Source organism: Megascapheus bottae, unplaced genomic scaffold (genome assembly GCF_031878675.1).
Source record: "Megascapheus bottae isolate mThoBot1 unplaced genomic scaffold, mThoBot2.hap1 HAP1_SCAFFOLD_77, whole genome shotgun sequence".
NCBI lineage: Eukaryota > Metazoa > Chordata > Mammalia > Rodentia > Geomyidae > Megascapheus > Megascapheus bottae.
The window spans coordinates 621,567-636,426 of NW_028327771.1; the positions used below are offsets into that span (position 1 = coordinate 621,567).

At 42.7% G+C, this 14,860-nt stretch overlaps 1 protein-coding gene across 1 annotated transcript in view; it reads left to right on the top strand.

Annotated features, from left to right (window-relative positions):
• LOC150039232 (neurotrimin-like) overlaps window positions 1-14,648 on the top strand; it is a 56,840-nt gene extending 42,192 nt beyond the window's left edge. Inside the window, exons 6-9 of the mRNA XM_090327943.1 lie at window positions 215-366; window positions 3,470-3,505; window positions 7,856-7,888; window positions 12,804-14,648. Coding sequence (XP_090184069.1) covers window positions 215-366; window positions 3,470-3,505; window positions 7,856-7,888; window positions 12,804-12,904 — 322 coding nt within the window. The 3' untranslated portion in view covers window positions 12,905-14,648. The remainder of the gene's footprint in view (window positions 1-214; window positions 367-3,469; window positions 3,506-7,855; window positions 7,889-12,803) is intronic.
• The last annotated feature ends 212 nt before the right edge of the window (window positions 14,649-14,860 follow it).

Genomic DNA, 14,860 nt, shown 5'->3' on the forward strand with positions numbered 1-14,860 from the left:
AGAGACAGAGACAGAGACACAGAGACAGAGAGACAGAGACAGAGAGACAGAGAGAAGAGAAGGGGGAAGAGAGGGAGAGTGAGAGAGAAATACAGTGACATGTTATCCAGTATAAATATATGGTAGCAATAAATGAACCTGATGAGGCCTGATGAATTAGAAAAATTGACCATCTCCTTTTTTCTCCTTTTGCTTTGTTTCTTGTTTTTCTCAGACTGATTGAAGGAAAGAAAGGCGTCAAAGTGGAAAACAGACCTTTCCTCTCAAAACTCATCTTTTTCAATGTCTCTGAACATGACTACGGGAACTATACATGTGTGGCTTCCAACAAATTGGGACACACCAATGCCAGCATCACACTATTTGGTGAGAATGTGCCCTGAGCTGGGCTCTGAGAGGCTGTGTAATAAAGAAGGGTGGCCAGAAGGGAGGAGCTAAGAGGAGAGGCTGGAAGGAGGAGAAAGTATCATAAGTGAGTAAAGGAGCCAAAGAGAGATACACACACACATTCACAGACAAAAGGAAATTTTGTGAATATATGAAAGTAGACATTAGGACCTGAAAAGATAAGTAAATATTAATTTCATTACATAATAAAAAAATAATCTGACACAAGAGACAAGGATAACTTAGGGATGCTAAAATTGACCTTTTCCCCCCCTCGTTGGTGATATCTCCTAAACTGACTTAGGAATTATAATTGGGTGAAATTACAAAGAGTCCAGAGGAAAGCACTAACAATTTAGTACTTTGTTCTCTGGCTTAGTGTAACTTGTCCCCTTTCTGAAACTTCTTCCAGCCTTTGGGATACAAGAGAAATAGGGTTATAGTCGTAAAAGTAGAGTTATAAATCTGGAGGCTCCTTAAAATTCTTTATTTCAGTGGGATAAAGAAACACAATCTAGCAAATAAGCATTTTCCCAGTTTCCCATTTGTGTCACTGGATGTTATCTTGCTGGTTAAGACATTTGTCCATCCACACTACCATCTTGAAAGAGGCCACATAGTCATTCATGGATTGCTTCCTTAAACGCATTATTGATGTACTACTAGCACGTACAAGGAATATTGTCTTCCTTTCATATATGGCAACAACTCTGGTGTCGGAAGAAAGCAACAATCTTTCCCTAGACCACAGCATGTGACCAGACAGACTTCTGTCTGTCTGCAGCCAGGCAAGACTCCTTGTGTCTGGCAGTGGCTTTAATCCTTAATGGATGCAAATTCTCCCCACAGGCCCCATTCCGGGTTACCTTTTGAGCAAATTTCTGCTTAGCATACCAAGTTCAGTGAGCTTGGAATTTTTCAGATCCTTTTCCCCCAAAGGCCCCTGGTAAGAAAGCCGATAGAATGCAATGGGGAAAGAAAGGCAAGAAATTTAGCAGATAACAGAAATGAACCTAAATTCTTGTTATTGTAAGAGAACACCCAGATAATCCTGTAGCCATAAATGCGCCCTCTCCTTCTCTCCTGCCAAATACTCCAGGTAATAGTTTATACTCCATCATTCCATCTCTTCTTCCAAATCACATCCTCCCGGCTTTCTTCTATTCAGCACATGAAATAAAGCCCAGCTTTATCTGAAAGCTGGGAAGGAGAAGGTGCCCTTGACCCTCGAGTCTGTAGCTCAAAATGGGCAGAGCTGTGATGAGAGTGATTGATCTCTCTGGCATTTCACACACAAGAATAGTTACAAGTGCTCCTCTCATTTGTCAGACAGTTTTGGGTTTTTTGCAGGTGCCTGTCTGTAAGTACAGAGGATCCATATTTGCAAAGAATGGGCCCATCCTTGCTTTCCTTGCAAGGCAAGGCACTCACAGCACTTTCCCTTCAGCTTCAAACCACATACAATCTACAGGGACAATAGGGGCCATAGTTTTGTAAAGTCTTCCTCCTGCTTTGAGCTCTCTTCTCTGATTTGGAGGCGTGAAATGGTTTTGCCATCGACTTTATCACTACTTGTCTAATTCCCTAGCTTCTTCTCTTTAAGTCATCTCAAGATGAGAATGGGGTGAGGCAGCAGATATTTTAAGAGTGAAATAACTGGCCTTTATGACAAGAAAAGCAACGGAGCGTGTGTCATAAATATCCTCTTTTTAACAGAACAACACGTGGCAATTATAACTGATTCCCCTTCCATGCCCCCATGTTTCTTGGTTGGAAAATATTCACCCTGTGCATGTGCTTTGGCACATGCCTGTTTTATGGAGTCCAAGACTCTACCAAGTGCATTGTAAAACATTGGGTACCTTTGCAGATGAGATAAGCAAGACTGGGTCAAAGATAGCATGGATGTCCTATAGTGCAGGAAGTCTCAGAGCTGTAACTTGTTTGTCTCTAAGGAGATGCAAGCTCAAAGCATTTTTCAAATGTGGTTTGAAAACAGAAACCAGTTCCTTTTTGTGGCCTCTGTTATGGGGAGCTCAAAAGTGTACTTCGATCCTTCCATGGAACTATTGAAACCCCATTAATTTTAAGGCCAATATTCCTAGCCTTTTAGCTAGAACAAAGTCTAGTTCTAGACAGTATTGCCCCTCCTAAGCTTATTATTGAATCTCACCATCATTTTTGAGGTCTTTTTCCAAATATAGTGGGATTTTTTTGGGGGGTGGGGAATTTCATGTTATTTTCCATTAAGAGCCACCAAAGAGTCTTGGGTAGGTTGAACAACAGGATTTACTTTATATGACTACACATTAATAGACATTCATGGTGAAGTTTAGTCTCCAATAACATTCTAGAAAGCCAACTAAATTATCATCTTGTCAACAACTTGTACATGTATTGCATTTTCTTCCCGTGAGGCATTGAAAAGTGAAGAATTCAGCATAGTGATTTTCCATGGTCAGAAACGTTTGGAAGACATAAACTAAGGAGTGGTGGGATGGTCCTTCTAATCACAAACAAATAGGACTCTGGGACCACAGAACTTGAGACCTCAGCTCTCATATTCCTGAATCAGAGTGATTCCAGAGAGATATTGCTCTTTCCTTCTGATCATTAAGTCATGAGTATCATCATCAATGATCATGATTACCATGAAATCAGACATTTCTACACTTCGTTTCCCAAATTTCTATAAGGAGGATGAGGATATGGGGGCCAAATCTCCCCTGGAAAGGGTGAAATGTTCCTTTTATGCCACACCAGTGACTCCATCCAGCACAAGGAAAACTCATAGTGAATCCATCCACAATGGAAGACATACAGAGTAGTGGCTTGCTCCCTCCCTTCCCAGCCATCTCACTTAACTGTGTAGAGTAAATCATTTCCCTGTTACTCTCATTTCACTTCGTCCTGCCATGTTGGGTTTTTTTTGTGTGTGTTTGTCTTCCTTTATTTATCCATGCCTCCAGAAATACTTGTAAGTGACGGTATACAAACTATATATGACAAATATATAGCAACTGTATATAATATATGTGTTTGTTTTCATTTTTCTCTCCTGTATGTCCCTCACCTGATTTAGAACTAAATGAGCCTACAAGCTCAACTTTGTTGCAAGGTCAGTATCCCCCCTTGCTTTATGTTTTGTTTCCCCTCCCCTCAATTCCACGATTAACTCCCTGATGTACCCCTCCCACCCTTTTCCTAATGTGCATTAGAGGTTCAACTAATGACTTAACTTAGGTTTTCTGATCCCCCCCCACTGTCAGACATGTTCACAGAGCTAAAATAATGATGCCAGGAAAATATTAACACAAATGACTAGAGAGATGTTAGCAACTGAAGTTAGGACACATGTTTTGGTATGAAGGGACTTTCAGAAGAGATTAAGCCAATTCTCACCACTTAGGACTTTATTCTCAAAAACAAAAAAAGGGAATATTTGAAACACAGGCAGTAGATTTTATGTTTTTGTTTGTCCATCTGTTTGCTTGTTTAGATCTTTTGAGCAGTCTTACTATATATGTAGCCCAGGCCAAACTGGAACTTGACAACTTCCGATCTCAGCCTTCTGAGTGTTGTGATTACAGTCATACAAAACTATACTCAGTTCAGTTAGTGGTTTGAAACAGGCATGCTCACCTGAAGGAGTGTCATCCCACATCAAAGCTGTGAGCAGCAAAATCAAGTATGAATAAAAGCAAACATAGAATAGTGAGCCTGAGATGGAACTACAAGGCTCCACCTGCTCAGAAAGAGCTGGGAATACCTTACTGCCCTTTCTGTGATTTGGGAACTTTGGTGAAAGGACTTCTCCTTCAACTTTCCATTCTGATCTTCTGGGTATATCCAACCCTTCACCCTTTTGTGTGTAGAATATGGGTCAGAACAGAAGTTGTAGACACCTGGAAGGCTCTGTAGTTGGGTGCATACAGTCTGCAGGATAGTCTGCTGGACTTGTCCTTACAACTGAGAGTTTAGAGGCGACAGATTGAGCACTTTCTTCACCTATGTTTCCCCGCCCCCCGTACTTTCCTAGCTACCTATTTTCTTAGGCAGTACTTCCATAGAACGTTCATCTTCAGCTCAGAAACACAAGGAAGATTCATATGAATGTGTGGCTTCCTTTGTACTGACAGGAAACCTTTGGCTTTAAGAGAAGTTCAAAGCTATTTTCTCCATAATATCGAGATAGAGTAGAAGGATTTTGATAAGAGCATTTTGTTCATTCTCAGCATTTGTTGCCATCCTTGAAGTAGTATTTCTCTGCTTCTCTATTGCAAACACAACAGATTGCATGCCACCTTCCCATATTAATATTTGGACACACTGGACACATGCAGTGATAAATGAGAACTCAATGCTGTGCCACCATCTCTCAAGAAACTTCCACACCGACAAGTGTGTGTATTGCCCACACTGCCAGCTTTATAGCTCCAAAACTGCTTATTTCCCATTCAGTGATCCTTTGTCTTTTATCTTCTAGGCATTAAGTTAGGTTTGATGCTATCAGCAGCAACCGAGGGACTGTTGGCTGATTAATGCCTGTGAGCTTCACAGTGACCATCAAACCAGTTTATTAAAGACTAGAGAGCTAAAATAGACTCTGCACAGCAGACTGAAACAACTGCAGCTGAAAAGATGATCCATTCTTTCCGACAGAGGATTAAAAATAGTTCATTAGGCCAGTCAAGTCATCCAGAGTTTGCATTTCTACAGCAAGTACATATGTGCCAAACTAAGAGAAGATGCAAAGAAATATCTCTACTCTCTTTCTATGAGAGTAGAATAGTATTCCTTACTCAGTTCTCCTTTGCCTATTATAATTTAATAGCAGCCCCAGCTGACTGGATTGCCTGGATTCAGCTAGGAGTATTGTTTTTGCTTAAAGAATGATGGCTTCTGTCTTGCCTGACAAAGACTGGCTGAGTTTAGACTTAGGATGTTGTATGTAGGATTCTTTTACCTTTTTTTCCCATTGCTTTTTATTTTTTTTTATCCCACCCTATCCTTTCTCCTTCCCATTCGCTTTCCTTATTTTCCTTCTTTCCTTTCTTCCTCTCTTCTTCCTTCCATCTGTCATTTCTCCTTCCTCCCTTTTTCTTTTTTTCCTTCCTTCCTTTCTCTCCTCTTCCTTTATTCTTTCTTCTCTATATCCTTCCCTCCTTCCATCCTTCCTTCCTTCTTTCCTTCCTTCCATACATCATTTCTCCTTCCCTTTTTTCCTCCTCTTTTTTTTTGTATGTATGGTGGTGGTCATAAATTCTGGGCCTGGGCACTGTCCCTGACCTCTTCAGCTCAAGGCAACTGCCCTACCCTTGGGCCACAGCCCCACTTCTGGTTTTCTAGTGATTAATTTGAGACAAGAGATTCACAGCTTTGTAGTGCCCAGGCTGGCTTTGAACCATGATCTTCAGATCTCAGCCTCCTGTGTAGCTAGGATTACAGGCATGAGCCACCATGCCTGGCCTTCTTTTCCTTCTTTTTTCCCCATTCCTCTTATTTCCTTTCCCCCTTCCCCCTTTCTTTTTTATGATCCTCTCATTATTTTTTTGTTTCTCCTGACCTTTGTTTCTCTACTCTGGCTTATTGTTAATATATCACTACCAGATCAGTTAAATTTCAGTCAAGGTCCTTATTAGCAAAGAAAAAATAGTTAATTTTTTTAGGATTTTCCTTTCTTGTCCACCAAGATGTCACTTAAAGATTTGAGCTTCTGGCTACTACTGGCTTTGGGTGCTCACAGAAGTTTTGTTCTTCTGGATACAATAGCCAATGACAGGATGATGTCAGCATGCTTACATCTCTTCTATACCAGAGCAAAGAGAAAGGACTGGCATGCAACTTGAAGGTTTAGAATGTATAGGAGGAACATCTTGCCTTCATTTGTCTCTCTCATGTGATAAGTGAAGGCCAATAAAACTCTTTGTTCCTTAGAAAAGCTGAAACACTGTTACTTGGAAAAGCTCAAGGATAGGTTCTAACAAAAGTCACAAAGACAGTGTCAAATTGTTCTTTGCTTTTGTGGATGTTTTCAAGTAGTATGCATTGGAGATGAGGAAAAGCTAAATGGGAACAATCAAGGTGCAGCTGTTTTCAGATTTTTTGCTATATAGAAAGTTCTTCTAATACCTAGAAGCAGCGACTTGTGCCATAAACTTCTACCTTTTTTTCTGAGTCCCTAGTGCAATTGGAACCTTCCTTCTGTCCTTATGAATTAACACCCTTATTGCCATAGGACCTTCCCTTCAAATGCTTTACACTTGGACTTCGTGTTTGGGGACAAACATTGTATGAATGCCTCATTGCTTCAAGTCTCTGTCTTTCTCTTTCCATTAGCCCTACATGTGGACACAGGAAGATTCATAAATCTACTCCTTCTTAACTTCTTGGCTGTCCTTGCTCACCAAAACACATTAATTACATGGTACCATTACCATGGGCTATTGTCTACCATCTTGGTTTTACATCTTGGCTTGACCATTGCCTATATCTTAATAACCTTACACTGATCTCTCAACATTGTTTGTGTCCACCTAAATCAAGAGGATATCACATTGTGAAAGGCTTTAAAGTACAGATGTGTTTGGACGTACAGGAACATTTGTATTTCTCTGATTCTAGATATAGAACATTTTTATCTAAATTAACTTCCTATATTCAAGGAATTTATATATACAGAGATCATGGATTCCCCATGATACTACTTCAATGAAAAAAATATTTGAATACCACTTCTCAGAGAGCAACTCCAGTGGCCTTTGTCAAAAGAGGGCAATGCAAGGTAGATATCACAACCTCAGGCCAGACAAGACCCCTGTCATCCACAGAAAAGATAGAGGCTCTGGGTTTTTTTTTCCTTAGTGTTTAAAGCTGTTGAAATAGACATTTTTTTCACACTCTAGTAAAAAGAAGAGCTAACATCTGGGCATATGGATGGGGTGTGCCAGTAGGAAATGGGAAAAGGCAGAATGAACTCATCAGTGTTTCTAAAATGGTAAGTCACACTTGCCATTTTGGCCTTACATGGGCATTGGCATCCAAGTCCAGCTCTAGCAGCCAACTTAATACTTGAAGTCTTCAGACTTCAATGAATTCAAGGATACTCTGGTGACCACAGAAAGAAAGCTTGGTTTACAAATAGACATTTTTCTCAATACCTTGAGCTCCAAAGGTCTAGAACAATGCCTACTGATGCTAGGTGGATATTTTAGCTCTGCTTCAGTTTGTGGTAATCTTTATTGTTCACACCATGGCTTGGCCTCCAGTTTATTATAGCTGCCACAGAAGACTGAAGACATTCACTATAAGTTGTATGCTTTGGTCAGGACGACCAGAAGTAGGCATAAGAGGCCTGGAGGAGGTCTTAGGGCTGGAGCTCATTCATTTCCTCAACCCATCTGATTGCAAAGTGTGCAATCCTGACTGTTTTCTACTTTAACAGTGGCTTGTTCTTAATTTCTTTTAGAAGTGAAAACTACAGCCATGACTCCTTGGAAAGGTTGGTACATTTGTTTTTTTCAGGTAGTTGCTGCCATGGGGTTATGGGCATAAGAAGCCTCCCTTTCCTAAGCTGTTTCTAAGAAGCAACCTAAAGGGACCTCTCTCTACTGGACTTTGAGCATCTCAAGGATTATTTAGATTAACCCTTCTTCTGAGGACATCAAATCCTCCCTGGAGAGCTTCTACTTGTGCCACGTCTAACTCATCTCTGCTAGTGGCACTAATGAGCACCTGCCAGTGCCTAGAATTGCTTGGGCTCTGGGCTTCTCCTCACCAGGGCTGTCTCTCTTCTTGCATATAGAGATGCTCTAATGCGATGATCATTGTAGACACTGGCCTTGCATGTGCCCTTTGCTTGCCCCTTCTCCCCCCACCACCTTTCTCTATATATAGAACTGGGAGCTGGAAGGAAAGCAATGGATGGGATGGGAGGTTGGAGGAAGGGGGAGGTTCTTGGGAGAGTCACTTGACCAGGAATAAAATGTGTCTTATTTGAGGCTTTCATTCCTGCCAGATGTTTCCAATGGATAATTGACACTCATCACAGTTCTCTGGGACCCTAACTGTCCTGGTAATTAGTCTCTTTGAGCCTTCACAGCTCTCTAATGAGACAGAGAAAATAAAGGCATCCAGTGTAGAGAGGAAGCTGGGTGAAGAACCGTGGCTTCATCTGTGCGGCTGTGTTCCCAGGAAGATGAGCCATGCTGTCACTCTGGCTCTGCGGGGGCCTTCCTCTTAGCCTGCCTGGATCTCATAGTGTATCCTGTGTCTCATAGACTGTAAGGAAGGGCAGCTGCATGACCCATTGGTTGAGCCTTTTCTCTCTCATAGTGATGCACGAGCTCATAAAGAAGCACCTCTATGCTAGGGAGAAACGCTTTGGAGAAAGAAGCCAAGGGATCCTGGGCAAGCTTCTTGAGCACTTTGGTATTTAGTTTCCATTTATTGAGTAGGAGCTGGCCACCCTTGTTTTCACAGTGCCCTTGGGCACTGTGATAGGTTCATTTCCCCAACTGTAACATTATGCCTGACTTCCTAGTTCTCATGGATTGGATTCTCTGCAGACATTTACTTAGCGCCAGCCATTTTATGACTTCCGTTGAACAGAGTTAAGAGGAAGTCAATTTTTTCCTTTATTTCTTTTATTGTTGGTGGTGGTGGTCATGGAGCTTGAACACTGGGCCTTGACACTGTCCAAGGCTGCTGCCCTACCTCTGAGCTCTTCAGCTCAAGGCTACCATGCTACCCCTAGAGCCACAGTGCACTTCTGGTTTTCTAGTGGATAGCTGGAGATAAGAGTTTCATAGTCTTTAGTTCTTGGGCTGGCTTTAAACTGAGCTCCTCAGATCTCAGCCTCCTTAGTAGCTAGGGTTACAGGTGTGTGCCACTGCTCCTGGCTCTTTTATTTCTTACTTGCTTTGACTTTTTTATTTCGTCAAGTGTAATACACATGATTTTATGAATCAGTGGTTTCTCCTTATCAACAAACATCAATAAATATTGATTGGATACCTGTCATGGCTAATGAAACCTTAAGAAGATGATAGCTCCAAGAAGAAAATACATAACACACACACACACACACACACACACACACAGAGAATTAGAATTCATGGTGGTGAGCATATTAACAATAGGATTACATAAGGTATCCAAAGACCCAGCCTGAGCAAACCAAGAAACTCTACCTGGAAGAAGTTATTGAAGACTTGAAAAGAAACTGGAACAGGCAATGAGAATTAATCAGATGAAAATGGGAGGGTGAGAAAAAAAGTGAATACAGATAGAGGGTGCTGATTTGGGGGCTCTCTGCACAGGACAAGGGACACCCAGGGGACATGGCAAAAGGAGGGCATGAACGATCGCAATAGCAGCCAGACAGCATGATGGGATGCATGCTCTGCCACCAAGGACTTCTAGTACCGGAAGGTACTTCTCGTCCTGCTACAGGGCTCATGTTTGCAGTGTTAAGAATGTGGTATTATAGACTTATCACCCTGGAATATGTGTGGCAATATGTTGAATAAGGCACCGGGTGACAACTCATCTTGTGAATAGGTAAGCTCTGTAAATGGGAAGACATGACATTGCTTATTTGTCTTCTCTGGGTGTGTATGCAGGACTGAAGAAGCTGGGGTCTCTACCTCAAAATTGTCTCTGATCTTGCTTCATCTGTCCAGCTCTGCCCAGGCCAGGTTTTCTAGATGTGCAGATTGGACAGTGGGGAGGTGAGGGGGGTCCATAGGTGGATGGAGGTGAAGACAAGAGAGCATTATTCTATACCCAGTGAGTGCTAGCTTCTCCTAGGTCTCAGCAGAAGCAATGGAAATTTCAGGAGCTTTTCCTAGACAGTGTATCAATAAGGAAGTCCATATTCCCAGACAATTGTGGATTTCTTTTCATGTTCTGGAAGGAGAGTTTTCTCCCACGACAGTTAGCGTCTGTGCCTGCAGACTCCCTGTGATCCTTTCCAACAGGGAGTAGACCTACAAAAGCCTCAGAGGGGTTTAGCTATGTGAACAAGTATGAGCTGACAGCCACAAGGCCATTGTGATGTTCCATTGGGAGTGCTTTGCCAGCTTAGTTCTTCTCCATTATGACATGCTAGGGAGGGCCATTTGCCAATGCATAGCTACCACCTGGGATGGAGAGTCTCAGTCTAGAAACAAGGCATTCATCCCTTTCTTTAGATAGGAACTCAGCAAACCCTTACTGGGCCAGTGTTCAGAAGAGGAGGGAGGCAGGGAGTAGGGGTGGTGAGGGAAGGATCTGTGTGTCCTCAGATATTTGCCCTGCTAGGAGCACAAGCACCACTTGTGAAGGATACATTGAGAACAGTTCTGAGCAGTGTGTACAAGATACAATAGATTATGAGCCAGGAGTTTGGCCTAGGGGTAGTGCTTGCCCCTCATGAACAAAGACTGGGGTTCAATTTCTCGGTCCCACATACATAGAAAAAAAGCCAGAAGTGGTGCTGAGGCTCAAGTGGTAGATCTCTAGCCTTGAGAAAGTCCAAGGACAGTGCTCAGGCCCTGAGCTCAAGCCCAGAACTGGCAAAGAGAGAGAGAGAGAGAGAGAGAGAGAGAGAGAGAGAGAGAGAGAGAGAGAGAGAGAGAGAGAGAGAGAGAGAGAGAGAGAGAGAGAGAGAGAGAGAGATTGAGAGAATAGACTATGATCTCTAGCTTTGTGTGGGGAAGTTGCGGAACCTGGCTCTCACAAAGACTTGTTGGGACACAGGCACTCAGATAGGAGTCTTGTGTCTTCAGTCCTCTGCTTTGGCACTGGAAGAGACTTGCTGGGAAGACCTTGGAGCAGCACACAGGGGACAGAAGCAATCTGTCGCTCTGGAGGGTGCAAGGAATTAGCATGCCTCTTTGAGGTCAAGCCAAATTCTGGGTGAGTGGAGTTCTGAATGGTGATTTGTATAGAAGTGTAAAGATTAAATTGTAGGTGATACAACCCATTAGTGACTAATCTCAAGTGAAAGGCAGTTGAAATGTAAATCCTCAGGACTTTTAAGCATACTCCTTTGTTACCTGTGTCCCTATGGATGCTAACAGCTTTGTATTATCTAGTGTAGCACGTTTTCCTGCAGGGCACTGAGCAGGACAACATTCCCTGGGGTCTTACATGGGACTCATTCTGCCAAGCAGTTCGACCTTGAGAATTCTGTGAGACAGACATCATGCAGGCCTAAGATTTGGGGAATCATATTTAGCCACTGCCCCAATACTTAAAGATTTACCCCCAAGGGCTAAGTCCCAGGAATCCACAGTGTCATCCTATGGGGAATGAAGAAACATGGTTTTATTTTTTGATCTGATTTAACCAGAAGTGACTCCATGAATGAGCCTCCCAAACAGGAAAACAGGCTCTGACTCTGTTCCTTGTTTCCCTCCCCACGAGGACTTAGAATGGAATCATCAGCTTCACTAAATTCAGTGCAGCAATCGCCAACAGAATAGGTTCAATGGAGAAAGCGCCCTGTTGTTTTGGTATCAAATCCATCTAGACAGTCATACCTAGGTTTGGTTCAGCATTTACCAATACATTTTAATAACCATAAGGGCTAATAGAACCTATGGGGTTTAAGAATAGGGAAGCTTCTATAATCATGCAGTTCTCTCACTTCCTGTATTTAGCTCCATGTCAAAGAGTATTTACACAGGTCACATGGGTTTGTACTCTGTAGGACCATTTTTCCTCTGTGTTCTCTCCCCTACAGACTCACAGTGAGGCAGGATCTGTACTCAGCCCATGTCCATTCCTAGATATAATCACATCCCTGAGCAGACAGGCTCTGTCCCCTTACTTGATCCCCTGTGTACCTGATATGGGCTAGTTCTGAGCATCTGCTATTACCTTGTCCAGACAGGGAAGAGGCCAAGTGTTTCAGGTAGAACCAAGGGCCTGCCCTGGGATAGAGTAATTGACAGGATGGCCTCTGTGTTTGACAGAGTAACAGCATCAGCTTGCAAATAGATCATAACGCCCCCAACAACTCCTTCCCTGAATAGCAGGCTGAGCAGTTGGAGAGTTCAGAGAATATCCAAGGCAGAGAGAGCTCAGAGGGGCAGAGGTTGAGGCACACAACGCAAGGGGCATGCTTTATTGAACTCTGTTGAACTTTATTGAATAAGTCCTTTCTTGAACTTTGACCCTGAACCAGAGCCCAAGCATGTTACATAAAGGTCACCAGGACACTTGAACCCAAGCCTCCTGTTCTCTGTTTGCAACTGAGGTCTCTCCATGGGTACAGTGCATATGCATGGAGCAGGAGAACTGCAGCACCACATGCTCTGTGTAAGGGATGTCTTGTCAGAGGCAAGCCTGATGTCACCAGACCAGGCCATTAGAAAATGCTTGAACCATTCCACAGGCAGCAGCTCATCATCCATGTGTTCTCTCCACAGGCCCGGGTGCAGTCAGCGAGGTTAGCAATGGGACATCTCGGAGGGCAAGCGGTGTCTGGCTCCTCCCGCTTCTGTTCTTACACCTGCTTCTCAAATTTTGATGTGACCGCCCCTTCCCCTCTGGGTAGAGCTGCCACCACCGCACCTCCAACATCGCAGCAGCACGGCCACACGACAGCAACGAGTCAGAATCAAATGAAATTCTGGAGGATCACCGCTCATGGGAGAGAAATTTGAGGGAGGAGAACAAAGAATACTTTGGGGAAGAAAACAAAACAAAACAAAACCACAAAAGTTAAAAAACAAACAAACAAACAGCAAATGGAAATTGAAAATCGCCTTGCAGATATTTTAGGTACTACTGAGTTTTCTTTCTTTTCCCAAATGGGAAGAGTATGCACCCGGCTTGGACCCACCCACAAGCAGCAGTAAGTGACTTCTCTGTCACGAGGGTGGGCAAGGGCTCAGCCATCCTGCCCACTAAGTGCCCCCACCCCCAACCCCGTGGACCACTCAGAAGTCATCATCTCAAATTCCATCCTTCCTTAGGACACAAACCAATACAGAGTGAAACATGTGGTCCCTTATGCACTGAGGAGGGTCCTTTGGTATAGACAGTCACCAGGGCAAGTGTCATGAAATACAAAAAAATTTAAAAAAGGAAAAACAAAACAAATACAAAAAAGACAGCCTGGCAGCCACAACAATCCCATAAATAAGAGTCACAAAAAGATATGGTTAAACTTTTATCTTTTATTTTTTTTTTCATTTTATGACATGGACATCACAATGATAAGGGATTCTGATTCATTATTAATTTTATCAATTGTATTTTCTCGTGTGAGTCAAGAACTTAGTGCAAAAAAATAAGACAAAAACGAAAGCAAAAAATTATATATATATACATAGGAACGAAAACATTAAGAACAGAAAAAGAACAATGTACTTCTCAACGAGGTTAAAAACTGGCAGATCCTGGTGAGGACTTGGCAGACTCACCAAACAACAACAACAACAAGAAAAACAACCAGAAAACAGACAACAAACAAAGAATCCATTACACGCCCAGTTTAGATATCATTGCATCAGTGTGACCAATTCCCCCTAATTCTGACATCATTTTCACACAGGCAGTTCTATGCTATCCCCATACTCTTTAGAAAAGGGAAATTGATCTGCACTGTGTCTTGGGTTTGTTGGCTATGCTTCTTTTGAGGGCATATATTATACAGTATATATATATATATATACATATATTTTTTTTGTTAGAGTTCTAGCCATTTTGTTTCTCAGCAGGGTCCTTTCTCAGACATTACTGCATGCTGTATATGGCGTTAGCTGTGTGTTGATCTTCTACAAGATGATAGAGTTCACTGGTAATTGTGTAATCAGCTCCTGCCTTTTTAAAAATTTTATTTTCCTGGGTTCTTTACATGTCAGAGACATTTATACAAAGTGAAGAGAAAAAAAAACAACAACAAAAAAAACCCATCAACAATGAATAATCAGGGGCAGCATCTTTCCAGGTGTGGCTCTCTGAAGCCAAAGCCTTCTGGCTTCCCTTCTCCATCTGGCCTGGGGCATTCACAGACAGCAAGCAATCAAACCAACTAAACCGCCAGTAACCACTTGCTTTGGCCCACTACGGGAATCCCTGATGCCTTTGTGACCACTGAAGAATTGAATCCTCTCAGTTGATTTTATTTAATTTCCCACCTTTGTGTGAGTGTGTATGAAAGAGAAGAAAAATGCAGTTTTTAGGTAAATCTCTTTTTTTTCTTTTGTCCTCTCCAAGTCTGGGGAGCAGAGAGGCCTCGGGGAGGGGCCCTGGATGTGATGAGGGAAAGTGGGATTGGGGTAGGGGAGGGAGGGGTTGTTCTCTGACTTGACATTAAAAAGTGTTCCATGTCCCTCTTCACCTGCTGTGCTACTCATTCTGCAGGGTGCGTGATGGGGGAGGTGGGGGGGGGGAAGTGGAGGGATATCTGTCTGTGGTTTGATCATCTGAGAGCAGGGAAGGGATCATAGAATTTATGGGGTGGGAGGAAGTTTCTGTG